Here is a 17,948-nt window from a genome sequence, read left to right on the forward strand (position 1 = left end):
AAACATTACAAACTATGGATGACATGATAGTGCAGTGGGTAGCGTGTTTGTGTGTATATATCCTGGTCCTCCAGGTTGGGAGTTCAGCGCTGGGATAACAACCCACCTCTAAAAAACTAGATATTAAACACCAAAAGGGTGTGGCTAAATATCAACTTCAATATAAAATGGCCCTGCGACTAATTAAGTAAGTATTACAAACTTTCAGATGGCATCAAACCTCTTTTAATACACAAAGACACAGATTGTAAGTTTATTTAACAGTATTGTCATCAGTACGGTAGGATGCACGTGACTCAAAGGCAGATTATCAGCTGCTCATCTACACAGTAAATACACAGATTATCAGGGATAACAAGAAAAACACAACTGCAAGGACACAACCACGAATGCCGATTCAAAGATTTTCCAAAAAGCTTCACATAGAAATATAATGTAAAACCTTCATGAATCAGCCGCTCAGACATTAATCCTCTTTCTGCATCTTTTAGAACAAATCCGGACCGATTCATTCTTGCTTACTGGAGATATGCATTTAAAAATAAAAATACAAGAATACTTATTTTTCTTTTACAATTTCAGTAACATGTAACAATGTTACATCCAAGCTACAGTTCTATTGGGGTACAATTAAGATGTAAAAATACAAATGTTTCAGTTTATATAGTCTGGAATAATAATAAAAAACTAAAATAAAAGCAACTGTTGTCAACATAAATGATTAATGTTGAGGATCTGTCCATGTATAATTTCAGGCAACAATATTATTGTTTCAAGATGGTCTTTCCCTGAGTGACTGTCAGGTGAATAATGCAAACAAACAAAATAATAACAATGGTTCTGGGTCTGGACTGAATCAGTAGGTGGAGTTTAAGAAATCCAGCAGCTCCGCTCTGTTCTTATCCCTCTGTTTTAAAGAAAAGAAACAGGTGATTAAGATTAAAACTTAAAAACACTTATGAGAATAAAACAAGAAAAAATTACCAGACAGACAATATCTATTAAAAATAAAATAAATAAATAAATTAATTAATTAATATAAAGTTAAAATAAAGACTTGTACGATCTCTATTATGATCAAAAGCCTCTATAAAACATAAGATAAAATGAGATAAAGTAAAACATTACAAAGTAGCATTACACAGAAAAATTAAGAACAGTATACATTTTTATATATTGTTCAATATTTTAGAATCAGAACATTGAACGACTTTCGAGGGCCTATTTTAAGGCTTTTTTCTTCCATTTTAAAATACAAAAACAGAACAGAACACTGTACATGGAGTGTATAATGTATTCATGTGAATGTAAAAGGTCTGCAAAGATACAAAAAAAAATGTGTGTGAGAAATAAAATAAAACACTCATGAAGAAAGATTTAATACAGAACTGCTGAAATGGGTTGCCGGGAATCCCAATTTCAATTTTTCACAGATCTATGTAAAACTAGGACATTTGCACAAAGTCTTGAGCCTCAAATACTTTATCTACTTAATATCTTGTGAATGCATTATCTACATCATGTGAAGAAGGTACATTTATTGTAGGCAAGGTATACAGCAACCAAGGAGGTAACATTTACATCATTAAAGGCCTTTTAAAGATGCTTTTATCCATTAAGACCTTCGCCATTGGTTAAGTCAAAGACACTTTAACCTATGTTGACAGTGAAATGTTTTTTGTAAAGAAAATTGATAGTACCGTTGTACTATACATTGTATATAAAAAAAGCATATTGTTTCATAAAATGATTTATTGTTATGGCCCAATCCCAATTACATTTTTTGTACCCCTTCACCGAAGGCATATATTATGTTATTATGAAAAAATAATGTGGCAGTAAGATCGTAACTGTACTGTGCATTTACACCATAGCCATATTTATCTATTTTAAACACAAGAAACAACATTAACATTATAGCAGACACGGTAAAAATGTCATTCCCAGCCACTAGACTTTTCTGACAGGGTATTCCACTGTCATCGAGTGTCAGAATGTTGTGGAACTGCTGTACAGGAGTTATTATCATGGATTATAGATAACGAAATTTAGCAGTTTTCATTTCATTTTTTTTTTTCTTAAATCATTTAACATTATTTTAGCATTTTATTATTTTTTTTTTTTACACGAACGCTAGTTTATTTTTGCTAATAGTTGTAATAATGACTAAAAACACTAATTTGTGCATCTCCTTATATCCGGGTGCAGATATACTGCTGAAATTTTGGTTTTGAGTGTCGTCCTGAAAAATCTTAGTTTGAAAGGGTATCTAGCCCTTGCCCTTAGCCCAACGCCTTCAAGCAAAAGAGAATTAGGACAAGGGGAAAGGCTAAGAATTGGGATTGGGCCTATATCATGAGACTAGTTGTATAGGTGTTCAGAAGCAACTCTTAACAACCTAAATGATATTTTGACAATATGAACAAAATGACCAGAAAAACTACATGGATAAATTCACCACATATTGCATACGGGCCCTGAGGATGCGTCCATACCATCACCATATTGGTACAGTGCTCCCAGGACAAAAGTCATTCAACCGCACTTATGAAGATGATAGACTTTTGCGATGTGTACGGGTGTAGTAACAAGCAAATATGTAACACTTTAGTTTTGGGGGTAGAACTGCATTTATATCTTAACGAATCAACTTACATTATATGGATTTAGGATAGCAAAGTAATTGATTGTTAAAATACTGTAAAATAGTTTTTTAATCGTAGTTACAATTTACATTTTTCTGATTTACTCACCCACTGTCAAAAAGTACATTTTTGACTGTCCTTTTTCTGAAAACAAATATAGATTTTTGTTGGAATCATTCTATTAAATGTTTTAAACCTCCAAACTGTAACTTTGCATCATTTTTGAGTTAATGCTTTAAAAGTTCGAAATTCAATTCAGGTTTCTTATGCTCAAACATGTCATTTCCATAAGCATGTAGCATTATAATACACTTATTTTTACTTTTTCTTTCTAACTTTCTTTTTAATTTCTAACTTTGTCATTGCCAGCCAATCTGCAGTCCTGCATATGAGATGATGGAGACTGACCCAGACTGGGCACCATCTCTACATCTGGGCCACACAGACACTACACAGACAGACACTGCACACTGTGCATGACAAATTGCGAGGGGGAAAATAAAACCAACACTGCAGTCAGCTGAAGATGTGGACGAATAACATGCTGAGAAGGAGACACGTGAGGTTGAAGATGGTTAGAGACACTTATGAGACACACAACACTAAAGAGGTAGCCGAGACAAACTGAGGGTAAATCGTGTATAAGTAAACCGCCTGTTGGAGGAGAACTGACAGCTGCTGTGTGAACTTGAAGAATACAGGATGTCTGATAGATTTTGAAACAAGAATGATGCTGAAGTCCCAAACAGTAAAAAAAACACAATCTTAATAACAAGCACTGACCCATCAACATGATACTCCCTTGTGAAGGTGCAGATGTCACATTACAGCATAGAACTATAACTGTCTGTTGTGCACAAACAAACCAATGTCCAACTGTAGTGTAGAAAAGCTGTAGTTGTCAATAAGAGTTTAAAGCCCAGGTGTATAAATGCATTATGTGCTGAATTGATATATTCTTTACAAATTCCCTTACTTTTTTTTGTTTCTTTCACTGTGTGTATGATGTTTTATCCTGTCTTATGTAAAAAAATATAATGCCTTCCTTCAGAAATTTCTTTTCCCTCGGTGCCTGAATAAAAATATAATTTGTACAAATAAAAATACATGGGGGATGACTTACAATTTGTTAACTCATTTATTGTTCTTCACAGTAATAAAACTGGTACATCAAAACCAAACAGAAGGTAAGCAGTAACTACTTGAACTAAATAATCCTTTAAAGAACTGAGACCAGTGTTTTTGCTCAAAGTTAAACATTAGATCAGTCAGAAGTTTAAACTAAACAGATATTCACCCACAAATTTAAAGTGACTTACTATTTACTTTCCAGCAAGTGGTCCTAAACCTTTGATTTTATTTTTTCTCTTTACACTAATAAAGATATCACAAAGAAGGATAAAAATCTGTAACCATTAACTCCATAGTAAAAAAAAACAACAACAAATACAATGGAATTCAATGGTTACAGGTTTTCAGCTTTTATAAAATATCTGTACTTGTGTTCACCATATCTTAATATTTGGGTGTATTATTTTTTGTTCTGTTGCTTTCATTACATTTATTGTTCATATCTGTAAAATGCTTTGGATACAAACATCTGTCCAATAGTTTGTAAATGTATATATTAGATGTAACTAATAAAATAAAGCGGAAAAACTGCAATATATAATTAAAAAAACTTACTTTGATTTAATGGTGTTCAAACTAAAACAACGTATATTAAGACATTGATGATATATACAGTATGACATGTCATTATTATCAGCGATGAGGGGTTGGCGGCAGTGCACTACGTTGGTTTGCAGTTAATTCAAACGGATCTATATCCTGAATGTAAGACAGTTTATCAAAATGACGATCCCTGGCATCTTTATTTAGTTTATTGCGGTACCATGTACTCTCGATTTTCTTGTACTTCTCCACCTTGACCTTTTTACGGCATGTATCTCTTGTGTTATGTGTCTCTCAAGTTGTCTCGGGAAGCAATACCTCAAAAATGGCGCAGGTGTGACACACAGACAACAAAACCACGTGACTGACAAAGACCGATTATCAAGTCTAGCATACAATCTTGATGAACTCACCTGCTTGTCCTTCTTTGACTTTTTTACTTTCATTTTAATCTTTTTTCCTGAAATCATGCTGTACTTGCCACTTTTCTTCTTTTCCTTAAGATACTGGGGATGACAGATATTTTAGGATTACTTTTTTCTTTTAAACATTGGCAATCATTACAAATGAAAGGACAAATGAAATAAAAAGGACATGTTTCCATCAAAAGATGCTAATGAGATTTATGGGCAAAACTGAATAAAACATTTGCGAAAAAATCAGTCAAAAAAACTAAATAGTCACTACCTGGTAAACTTAAATATTATAAAATAAAATATTAAATAAATAAGCCTTAAATATAAAAAAGAAAAATGGAATTCGCTGCGGAAGCCACTGCAGCCATTTTTCCTTTATATGTAATTAACCGTTTGTTGTTATCACGTGGTCTGTTTTCAATTTTCATAAAAAATCTTGGAATAATTTTTTTTCTGATGCACATGCTGGAAAATGGTAAATGTGTTTCCTTGGTAGCATTTTTCTTCTACTCAGTGGTGCGCATTTCCTAAATTTATGCAGATCTTGGCATTTCCATTGAGCAATTTTCATACAATGTTCCAAAATGCTTATTAAAAAAGGTGAAGGAAAACATTGCTAATGGCAAATTGATAAAAGTTGATATCCATTATGAACATTTTAGTAGAGTAAAAAGAAAAAAAAAGCACCTTTGAAATTTGAACAGGTCCAGAGCTCTCGTCCTGCCCTTTGTGGCCCTTTTCCTTTTTCTTCTTGCGTGTCTTCTCTTTTGTTCTTTTCTATGTTTATAATAATAATAATGAATTATTAAAATCTTACAAACTGTGTAATTAATGCACATATAAGCTGTTCTGTTAAAAAGTCCCTGATCCCTAATGGTTGATTTACACAACACCATTTCCACTACAAACATTAAAAGTTTATGTACTCCACAATTAGAGCTGTGAACCTACACTAGTCTCATGGTTCGGTTCGGTTACGATTATCATGCCATTGATTCGGTTCAATTCGATATTTCGGTGCATCGACGATGCTTTCCATACACAGTTTTATATTTTCTTCACAGCAGCAGTTCTTGTATTAAAATGTATGAATATATTTATATTTATATATTATTTGTAATACAATTTTGTCGTTTAATACAAACAGTCATATATATAAACTGTAACTTTAAACAAAACGAGCATTAAGCAAATAATATAAACAAAGATAAATATCCAGCTCAATTTCTGATCCTTGTCTAGTTCTCTTACACCTCTTTGATTGTAACTTTAAACAAAACAAGCATTAAGCAAATAATACAAACAAATATAAACATCCAGCTCAATTTCTGATCCTTATCTAGTTCTCTTACACCTCTTTGATTGTAACTTTAAACAAAACAAGCATTAAGCAAATAATACAAACAAATATAAACATCCAGCTCAATTTCTGATCCTTATCTAGTTCTCTTACACCTCTTTGATTGGTCACACCCTCAACAAAAACGGTTGCGATTGGCTCTTGCGCACTGCGCTCTTCAGATAAGTGACACTGATAAGCGGCAGGCGGCAGCGGCGATCTCACAGCTGATGCATGATAGACACGGTGGAGAAAACTCTGCAGACACGCGCTCGTTTCTGTATCCAAACGTAATGCTGTAAAACAGCCGAGAGGAGAAGAAAAGCCACCCCAGCAGGTCAAATAGGCCACTGTGTGTGTGTGTGTGTGTGTGTGTGTGTGTGTGTGTGTGTGTGTGTGTGTGTGTGTGTGTGTGTGTGTGTGTGTGTGTGTGTGTGTGTGTGAGAGAGAAAGAGAGAGAGACAGAGCGAAAGAGAGAGAGAGAGAAATTGAGTAGGCTACTTTCATTCTCTCGATCTCAGTGAAATAGGGGCTATTGTTGTATATGTCAGTGAAAGACTGATCCAGCAAACACACACAGTGAATTTGTGCACAGTTTATGAGTTTTAAGTAGTTAAAGCTCTGTAAATACTCGCGATCGCCTCCCTCGCGACAAAGCGCATATAAGGTAAATGACGTCAGTAATAACCGGTTAAGATTATTACTGAATCGATACCGAATTGTCCGCGTCTGCATCGCGATGCACCGAAGAAACGATTAATTTTGACACCCCTATCAACAATAGTGCTTTGGGGGGAAAATCTTTTTTTTAATTGAACTTTTTTTTTTATTTTGAACTTTTATACCCCACACAACATAAAATTCACTATACAAAATCAACATTCAGGAAACTAATGTAAACAAATTATAATAAAAATGATAGCAAAACAAAAATTATAACAAATATAAAATAATACAATACAATATAACAGACAGTCAAATTGACAACCCTTCAATTTTCCTTTTATGTGCTCTCCGAATATTGCAAAAAAACTACCCCATTTATGATTAAAAGTATGGGTGGAGTCCTGAAGTCTTGCCAACAAACGTTCATATTATGCAGTAGAAGTCATCAGTTCAATCCCTAAAAGAGGGAGTATCTGAGTTCTTCCAATTTCGCAGCACTAGTCTGACAGCAATAATACATCCTGTGACGACTAGCCCAGCCTGTGCTTTAGATATTCCGTTCTGTAAAGTGGATGTATCACCAAGAAGACAGACTCTTGGGCAATAGGGTAAAGGATTTTCCAGCCATTTCTCTAGGTTTTGAATAACTCTTGTTCAGAATGGAGCCACCAAATGACAGCTCCACATTAAATGTAAAAAAGTGCCCAGAGAATGACCACATTTCCAACATGGTTATTTTTCATTATTCCTATCCTATGCAGTCTTACTGGGGTCCAGTAATATTGATAAATTATCTTGTAATGTATGAGTTTACTCCTAACATCTCTCACAGTACCCCCTATTCCAGAAACTACTGCCTCCCATTCACCCTCTTCAAACTCCACCTCCAGGAAAAAATTCTTAAATAATCATTCCATACATGTTGTTTGCAGCAATCTTATAAACAAAAGATGTGGTTTGCACCGACTTTGGCATATTTAGAAACCCTAAAAAAACTCTTTCTTCTGCTCCTGCCTTATATCCCACGGACCTTATACTACTATGCAGCTGTATATATTTCCAGAAATCCCCTTTATCTTATAGATTGAATTTGTCTTTCAACTCCTGAAATAAATACAGTGCCCCCTGTCCATATAAATCATCAACTGTTTTCAGGCCTTTTTTACACCAATCCTTCCCTTGGGGGAAAATTAAAAATTAATCTGGGTTCCACAGAATAAAATCCTATTATAACACGTTAGGTCTGCACGATATTGAAAAAAAATCTAACATTGTGACGTTTAGGGGTCCCCCGACACATTTTCGTTGTTATCTGTGCTATTTGCAGTGCATTTTTGTATTTCCATATGTTGTGAGTATTTCAATGCACATGTTTTGTCAGAGATCGATGAGTTAAAGTTTACTATTTGCATTTCCATAAAATCCAATAAACAATCTACAAACTTCTTGGGGTCCCCAACACATCTTTGTTGTGGTCTGTGCTATTTGAGGTGCATTTCTCAAATTGAGGTGTATTTGCATGTGCTGTAAGTTTTGTAATGTATACCAATCTATAAATACAATCAACAAAAGATACAATAAAAACAAAGTGTTTTATCGTTTTACAATTCTAACAGTATTAAAGTATAGTAACTGAATGATAAAAATGAGTCAATAAAAGTCATCCAAAGTTATGGTCACAAATGGGGCAATTTCTTATAACTGAATGTTTTTAAAGTCATTATACAATCACAGGCATCAAAAAGACATGCAAATGATCAATTATGATATAAACTCAACATTGCATGTATCCTGCAATGTGACTTTTGCGAATGGTCACATTGCGATAGCGATGCTGATACCATATATTGTGCAGCCCTATAACATGTTTATTATATTCATTTTTACGTTTGTGCAACCTTTCACTTAACTTTTTAAATTTTGTGTTTATTCGTCAAGCGTTTTTGCTCAAAAAGAGCCTGATACCTTTTTGCCGTGTTTCTCTTTACTTTTCTTTGAAGATTTCCCTCGCTTTTTGCAAGAATCTGCCAGAGGAAGCACAAAACACAGACCATGCATATCAGTTTAAAGAGTTCGTTCTTTTCCAGTAAAGAAATAATTTTTACACTAGTGTTCTTAAACATCATTGTAGTACAAAATGATTTCTGTATTAACCTTACCTGAGCCACTGGAGCTGGAGATACTGTGTGATGAAGAACTGCTAGATGACGATCGTGAAGAAGAAGAGGAGGAAGAGGAAGAAGAGGAGGAGGAAGACGAAGAACTGGATGATGAGGAGGAAGATCTGCTTCTGCTTCTTGCCCGTTTGCGGTTTTCTCTACCTGTTGGTACATATATTTAAAACACTGTAGCTCTAAGAAAATCATGTCTGTGTGTTTTTGTCAGTCAAGGAATGTTACATAGTTTTTACAGTATATAGAACAATTTTTTTAGAGACAAACCTCTGCTGTTAGACCGTCTTCTGCTTTTTGTACTCGACTCACTTCTCTCCGTGGCGTTCACTTTTGCAGACTATAATAAATTTAAATAAATAAATACTATTTTGAACTATTTAATACATAAACATTGGGCTGTTTAGAAAGAATTTACGTTATCACAACATTTTATACTGAGGTAAAGTTGGTTTTATATCCACACATTCGTTCAACGAAAACTTGTGACACTTGTTTACTACGCACAGTTTACCACACAATATGCGGTCTGAAATAGCATAAGTTATATGACTTCAAATCAACAATAGCAGTATTTAATTAACTTGGAACAATTTTGTCACTGCTTGCTTTTTATAATTAGCAAAGAATGCTTTTCTGAAGTAATATTATTAAGGAGAAAGTCCGAATGTGCGAAAATAAAACTAGTTTTACCCCAATACATAAACTGATGCTCATATTGAATAGCAATTGCCATTGTAAAGACATGGTCCCGATTTAACAAGCTTAATGGTTGTAGGACATTTACACGTTATCTACAAAAAACGGTAAATAACAAAAGTTAGTCAAAGCTTATACATCTAAAGGTTTACCGACACTGGATTAAATTTGAGCAGTTCAACTCTTTAACTTACCATGTTTATGATGTGTCGTATCCTTCCGACCACTACAAAAACACAAAAATCAGCCTGATAAACTGATCTGAATATATTCCTTTCTGAAAATAAACTGCGGTGAAAATAAACGCTTGTTTTTCATTTCTATGATCGGTTCATGCGTATCAATAACATAAACACCACTGCGCGGCCATCTTATTTTACGTCACACACAAAAAGTATCCGGGTACTGTTTTACTGCGCAGGCGCGTGGCCCAGACGAGTTTATTATAAGATTTTCCTAATATATATATATATATATATATATATATATATATATATATATATATATATATATATATATATATATATATATATATATATATATATATATATATATAAATGCCTGGCGATGCTGGGCCAATCATAGCCGTATAATGCCACACAATCCCGAATGAACATTAAAGCAATATTACACGATAACAATATTCTGTGGTAAAATGTGCCACAAAATGTTTTATTGTAGTATAAAATGCCAGTTTTAACGGTCCTTTTAACGGATCTACAGGCTGCATACATATTTATGTTTGGTTTGGACCGAAATTGTCTAATGAGGCTGCAGATGGCGCCAACGATTAAACTTTAGGCTGCGGCTAATGTGGTGTCGGTCCTGCAAAAATCAGCTTCAACCCCCAATCAAAAACACGCAAACCAGTTCATCAATTTATTCAGGCTTACTTGATAATAATAGTCAGGTTTTTCAGAAAACCGATGAAAAAATTGCTTAAACAATTGCAATTGAGTAAAACAACACAAAAAGTAATTTAAGAGACCAGGAGACCATTCAAAATGTATTTGAAAGGTATGCTATTGTTTTCAGTCGCCAAGTATACATCTGTAAAAATATTGCTTTGCTGCATATATTTCTTTTATTAATTGTGTTTTCATCATAAGAAATATTGCCAAAATAAACTTAATATAGGCATAGGCTATGTTCTTTTCAGCTTAGTCCCTTTATTAATCTGGGGTCGCCACATCAGAATGAACCACCAGCTTATGTTACATGTTGTACACAGCAGATGTCCTTTCAGCCGCAACCCTTCACTGGTAACATCTATACACACTCATTTACACACACACATACATACACATGGTCAATTGCATACACAATTCATCCAATTCACCCAATTCATGTCTTTGGTTATATTGGGGAAACCAGAGTACCCGGAGGAAACCCACAGGAACATGGGGAGAACATGCAAACTCAACACAGAAATGCCATCTGACCCAGCCCAGGCTCAAACCAGCAACCCTCTTGTTGTGAGGCGAACATACCCACTTTGCCACTCATATATTATAAAAGTGGAAATTCCATTTATTAACTTCAAAAATCAAACACATTAGCCTACTTCATGGCATTTATTATAGCTCCAATATATTTTCTGTTTTTATTTTAATAAAAATAAATAAATCCTTTTTGGATTTCAGAAATAACCCACAAAAAGCAGTAACAATAAAAAAATAAAAATAAAAAAAACGGATCATTTTTACTTATATTTGAGCTCTAGTAATAATTCAAATTCATGATATTGGTATGATGGTGAAGCAGTGGCGCAGTAGGTAGTGCTGTTGCCTCATAGCAAGAAGGTCGCTGGTTCGAGCCTCTCAGTTGGCGTTTCTGTGTGGAGTTCGCATGTTCTCCCTGCGTTCAAGTGGGTTTAATAAAGGGACTAAGCAGACAAGAAAATGATATTGGAATGATTCCTGAAGGATCATGTACAGTAAAAGCTATTTGGACAATTAAATGGCTGATTCATTCACTAATATTCTTGTCGGCTTATTTCCTTTATTAATCTGGGGTCGCCACAGTGGAATGAACCGCCAACTTATCTAGCACGTTTTTACACAGCGGATGCCCTTCTTGTGAGGCAACGGCACTACCTACTGCACCACTGCGTCGCAGAAATGGCTGATTTATTAGTCATTTTTGAGCGAGATGCTAATTATCTAATCCAATTCAAAGATTTATGCTAAGTTAAGCTTAAAGTGCTTTCGCCAGACCTAGAGATCGGCTATATTAAAAAAATTATCAAATTCAACTGTTTAATTCTAGGTGTTCCTTTAAGCTCAGCAGTTATAACAGCGGAGACTCCAGTCAGCACATGTGTTTTTTACTTACCAGTTTGTTTGGGAGAGAGAGCTTAATAAACTGAACTGTGTCAGATAAGAGGGAGAATAGGTAGATCAGGGAACCAAAATAATAAAATAAATTCAGAGAGGTCCATTTTTTATATAAATGACAGTAAAAGTTTAATACATTCACAAATATTTCATATACAATAAAGTGATGAGGTTTGGGAGTGAGGCATGTAGGAACATACATTCAAAGACAAAAATTGAATCAGTAAATCAGCTTGCAATAAGTCTACAATGATTTTACAATGATAACATTTGGTAGACTTATTAAATACAAGCAGTGACTATCTGATCACGTCTGCTTATTAGTACTGTGTGCAGAATGTTCATGAAAAGCTGTAAAAGAGTTTATATGTGACCCTGGAACACAAAGCCAGTCATAAGCAGATGCATGATTTGTTTTAGGACAATATTTGACTCAGATACATGTATTTGAAAATCTCAAATCTGAGGATTCAAAACATCAAACGCATTGAGAAAACTGCTTTTGAAGTTCTCCAAATAAATTTTTTTTAACAATGCATATTTTAATCAGAAATTAAGTTTTAAAATAATACAGTTGGTAATTTACTAAATGTTCTCTTGAAACATGATCTTTACCTAATATTTGAATCATTTTTGACATAAAACAAAAATGATGAAATGTATTTTTGGCTATTCCTATATTTGGCTATTCCTATACATGCAAATCAAGATTTCGTGCTCCAGCGTCACATACTGTATGTAAAGTTCTTGTATGGCATTATACATGTACAATAATTCTGACAATAAAGCTTCAAAGATATAAAGTACAGTGACCCCAAAAAAAACACACTTTTGAACAAGTATTTGGACCCAAATCTCAGTAAAAACAAAACATGCTTGAGCCTTTCCTCAAAATAACTCCACAAATGTCTTCTAGCAAAGTATGCACTAAAAAATGTGAAAAGCAAGCATTTTTATATATTTCTTATACAGATTTTACATGTTTTATATGTTTATTTTTCTTCTTGGGGCCACTGTAGTCACCTGAGCGCATTTTATAGTTTGAGTACTGTGTGAAAATTCAAAAGACAGCATTAAATTTGTTAGTTTTTCAGGATACAACAGTTACAAATACTTCATATATCATTGGATAAAAGATTATCGCAATTATAAGCAAAAATAATTGTTACAAGAAGATCTCTCTTTCAATGTAGACTAATAGGCATACTTGTAAAAAATCAAAACATTATGAAATTATGAAAGCTGGGTTTGTAAAAAAAAGCTTATTCAATCCTAAATGAACTACTCTGATAAAGGACACTTAAGAAGTCTCACACTGGCTCAGATTTTTGGCACATTACAGTGAGCAACTAATCAGTAAGTCAGTATCAGTGTTCAGCAGATGACAACGAAAACTGACCTACATTAAAGTTTAAAGTATAGTTTACCCCAAATATGAAAATGCACTCACCATTTCCTCAACCTCAAATGTCTCCAAACCTGTTTAAGTTTCTTCTGTTGAATGCTAAACAAGATTTTCTGAAAAATGATGGGAAAAAAGCCGCCATGTATTTTAGTAAATAAGTACTTTTCTTAATATTTTCAGCTGTTTCCCCCCCAACATTCTTCAAAGTATCTTTTTTGGTGTTTAACAGAAGAAGGTAGATTGTGAGGTAATTTTTATTTCTGAGTGAACTATACCTTTAACTTTTGTTAAAACATTTTTAATATCCTTACATTTAGCTTTATAATACCTAATCCTGAAAGGTTTTACACAACATTTCTCAGTTAAATAACATGACTTGTTTGTGTTTTTCTTTTTTAGCTACACATATTTAAAAAAAAAAAACACCCATTTTAAAATGAACACATGTCAGTGTTCATTGTTTAGAAGTGGTGTGAATGCTGATGGCTGAAATTCTCCTGAGTTGGTTATTGGACCGGGTTTCTTGTTTCGAAAAGCTGGTTTATTGTAAATCTTCAAGCCTCTGCTTTGTTCTTGGAATAATCGCCATGAGTCAAACGCTCTTCAGTTTCCTCTTCCTCCTCAGGTACCTGCAGATTAAAAAAATGTAAAAAAAAAAAGTAAAAAAATAAAATAAAAAAATGTAAATTTCCCTGGCAAATTCCCACTCCCAACTCTGCACATTTGGCATGTCTAACATGTAAAATCTTAGAAACCTTTTTGAATGCTCTGTTTTGGTTAGGAGTGTGTATCAAATTGGCACGGTCACACAGATTTATTCCCCAATGGGATGTATGTATATATATATATATATATATATATATATATATATATATATATATATATATATATATATATATATATATATATATATATATATATTAGGGATGCCACGGTTCTCAATATAATATTGAACCGTTCGGTACGACATCCATGGTTCAATATGTGCTTGTGAATTGCGATTTTCTCGGTTTTGCGTTTAAATAATTTAAGTGCATTTTATATTTCCCTGAATTGACTGTGTGTGCCTGTAAGTCCATGAGCTGACATGAGGAAACTTCTCCCTGCGAGTAAATATCTAATCACTATGCTCTAAAGTTAGGGGCGCTTAACCATCATTCCATACTTTAACATGGGAAGCGGCGGTGAAGTGAGGCTAAGGCAACAATACAAGGAGTTGCCGGCAAAGTGAGGCAGAAGCGCCAGCGTCTTTTAAATCTGCGGTGTGAGGACATTTTGGTTTTGCCGGTAAGTATAATGCCAATAAAAGAAAAAACGGTGAACGAAAAAAAAACTGTGTGCAAGCATTGTTTTACACATATAACCACTGCACATCTGCAGCGTCATCACCTAGCAATATCACTGTCTGAAGGCAGGATAGTAGAGTAGTTAATAAAGTCCTCCAAATAGCAACAATCCCTCGCTGAATCTTTCGAGCAAACATACCCAACTAGTTCAGAAAGACACAAAAATAACAAAGGCAGTGCGGGTGTTTATTGCTAAAGATTTGCAGCCGTTTTCGGTGATTGGAGGTTTGGGCTTTTGTCATCTTATAAAAGCACTCGAGCTGCGTTACAGACTACAGTCTTACATTTTTTTCAGCACAGAGATAATTAAGATGGTTTATTTATGTTTATTTAAGTAGAAATATGTTTATTTAAAATGGCCAATTTATCTTTATTAACTTCACATGTATGTTTATTTTCAAAATATAGGATTTTATGTGTTCCCCAGTTTGCACATGGGCTGCCAGCAGCTGTAAGATTTCAGTGTTATTTTTTTAATACAATACACTAGGAACTAGTGTACTTTTCTTGGCTTGTAAAACAAAATGAGTATTGCAATAAATCGATTTATTTTTTCTCCTTAATCTCCTATTGTTCCAATTGTCTATAGAAAAAAAAATCATGTTAAAAAAACAGAGGTATTTATTAAACCATGGGCTAACTGTATTGTTGCATCCCTAATATATATAGAGAGCTTCAATACCAGACTGTGATACAGTTGGTCAGGATGCTTTCTATTGTGCAGCGGTAGAAGTTCACCAAGACGGCTGATGAAAGCTGGTTCTTCTTAAGTTGCCTTAAGAAGAATAGGTGCTGGCGAGCCTTCTTGAACAGGCTGGAGGTGTTGGTGGTCCAGAAAAGAAGGTCTTTTGAGATATGGGTCCCCAGGAACTTAAAGGATGAGACAGGCTCAACGGCCATCCCATTGATGTGACTGGGATCGTGTGAGCCTGTTCGTCCCTTCCTGAAGTCCTTGGTCTTGTTGGTGTTAATGATTAGCAGATTATTGTCTGTGCACCAAGTGGTTTTCTCAAATTATCATTAAATGTGGAGCTAACAAATTACTATAAAATAAATATTTAATCGATTGTCATCAGTTTAACAAGCCGAGTCATTGCCAGAAGCGACCCGGACTCTACACACAGACTCGGGCCAGATATGGTTAACAGGAATCGGGCCAGTGTTTTACAGCCGCATCATGTGCAGGAGCGAGCTGCGGGCAATACTCGGCCCGTATAACACTCGCTGATGCCGAGTCGGAGCCAGAGGCGCTGAAGGGCAGCCGAGCTCGGGCCGATTACTACCTGCTATCTGGGACTAGCCACGATGGAAGAAATTGTTTTGTTTTTAGCAGTTTATGTAATGGTATGGCTCTGATGTGTGTGTGTGTGTGTGTGTGTGTGTGTGTGTGTGTGTGTGTGTGTGTGTGTGTGTGTGTGTGTGTGTGTAGTTGAAGATAGCCTTTGCCTGTGTCCATACTGGTGTTGGAGAGAATAAAGTTGTTCTATGTGTATTAATAGCGACAAAAAGCAAAAGTTACAACACGAAGTTCGCCCAACTTTAAAATGTTTTTGAGGAGGAGGGATTTTGAGGAGGAGGTGGGAAAGGGCCGTCATCGTTGCTTGCGCTTATGGCTTATATGCTTTATGATGTCCTCCACCATTCAGAGGAATATGTGGGTACGAGAGAGATCTCAGGTCTGGTGAGAGCAAATTCTCGCAACTGACCACTTTCCTCCTCTGTGTTTCCTCTGATGTTGTTTACCGCACCAGCATCTCCACACACTCTTTTCCTTCTACGTCATTAAACTGCGGAGAAGCACCACATTGTCGCAAGTTTAATGATGTACAGAACGGAATGCCTCAATAAATTCGATCTGCCTGTTTACATGACAGTCGCATTGTCACATGTCCGATCTATATCTGATTTATTTCCACATATGAAGGAGGCCTGAAACCGATCTCTGAATATCCGAATGCATGCGTTTTTTTCGTGTTTACACGGTCATAGAACAGATCTGATCTGTGTCACATATAAGCAAAAAATCGGAATTGGGTCACATTTAAATGGCAGTGTAAACAGGGCCTAACATTCTGAAATCTGTTAGTCAGACGAAGGGTTACTTCTGTAACCTCGAACGTTCCCCTACGGTTGGGGAACTTCAGTGCCATAGAGTGGATTGATTGAAATCCACGAATGGGAGAAGTATGAAAAGCGCCATAATGACTGCACCTTACCAACACCCCCGATGAGGGGATAGTCAAGCAAGCGTGACGCACCCACATCATGGGAGGCGCAGTCCTCCAACGTGTCCCTGGCCCTAATTTATCCTACTTCGACAGAAGTCTTACGGATTTAGATATATTTTTTGGGAAGTCGTGAGCATCTAGATAATTCTAGGAAAATACGACAGTACGTTGGGAAGCGTGCAATCCCGATAGGGAGGACGCTGCGGAGGCCATTCGTTACCCAAGGGGGGATAGATGGCAGAATTTACATATGGACTAGCCCTAAAAAGGGGTAGTACGCATAGCAAAAGAGTGGTTAGCGGAGAGGGAAGACACGGGTCCGCCCAGGGGGGAGGACTTAACCGTGGCGGAATAAGCATATGGGATCGCCTAGTGGGGATCACGCATAGCAGGCACCTTTACCCAAAACTTGGGCTGGTTCAGCGGGCAGACCTACAACGTAGTGGGCCAGCAAGTGACTCCTCCGCTGAGTCAGTGCTGGGGGCCACGGAGGAATCTGCAGGACTCACCTGACGGGGAACTTTACTGACAGATAAAAAGGCGCACGTACCTCCGTGTTAGGGAGAATGGCACAGCAAGCGTGTTTCAACACCCTACCGAATTGTTTCCTCAATCACCAAGGGTTACCTAATACCCTTGAGGAAACCGGCTCCACTCGCAGATTGTAAAACCTTGCAAATGTGTTGGGTGTCACCCAGCCCGCAGCTCTACAGATGTCTGTTAGAGAGGCGCCGCGTGCGCGCGCTCGAGAGGATGCGAAGCTCCGAGTGGAGTGCGCACGCACTCTCGGGGGACGCGGCTCACCTCGGCTCTGATAGCGAAAGAAAGGCATCCACAATCTAGTGGGAACTTATTTCGGTACGGCACTTCCCTGCTGCCGACCGCTATAACAGACAAAGAGCTGCTCAGATGATCTAAACTCTGAGTGCGGTCCGGATAATAGGCAAAACGCGAACTGGACAATAAAGAAGGGCTGGGTCTGCCTCCTCCGAGGGCAGCGCTTGCAGGCTCACTACCTCGTAT

At 36.1% G+C, this 17,948-nt stretch overlaps 2 protein-coding genes across 2 annotated transcripts in view; both read right to left on the reverse strand.

Moving 5' to 3' along the window:
* Window positions 1-223: 223 nt before the first annotated feature.
* si:ch211-22i13.2 lies at window positions 224-9,990 on the reverse strand. Its single transcript, NM_001020779.2, is given in 7 exon segments — window positions 224-907; window positions 4,733-4,825; window positions 5,423-5,512; window positions 8,706-8,764; window positions 8,900-9,061; window positions 9,182-9,251; window positions 9,805-9,990. Coding segments are annotated over 7 exon segments (528 nt in total). The 5' UTR covers window positions 9,808-9,990; the 3' UTR covers window positions 224-856.
* Window positions 9,991-13,522: 3,532 nt separating this feature from the next.
* rhag (Rh associated glycoprotein) overlaps window positions 13,523-17,948 on the reverse strand; it is a 37,882-nt gene continuing 33,456 nt past the window's right edge. Inside the window, 1 exon segment of the mRNA NM_212845.1 lies at window positions 13,523-13,980. Coding sequence (NP_998010.1) covers window positions 13,906-13,980 — 75 coding nt within the window. The 3' untranslated portion in view covers window positions 13,523-13,905.

The sequence above is a fragment of the Danio rerio genome, chromosome 20 (assembly GCF_049306965.1).
Source record: "Danio rerio strain Tuebingen ecotype United States chromosome 20, GRCz12tu, whole genome shotgun sequence".
Classification (NCBI taxonomy): domain Eukaryota; kingdom Metazoa; phylum Chordata; class Actinopteri; order Cypriniformes; family Danionidae; genus Danio; species Danio rerio.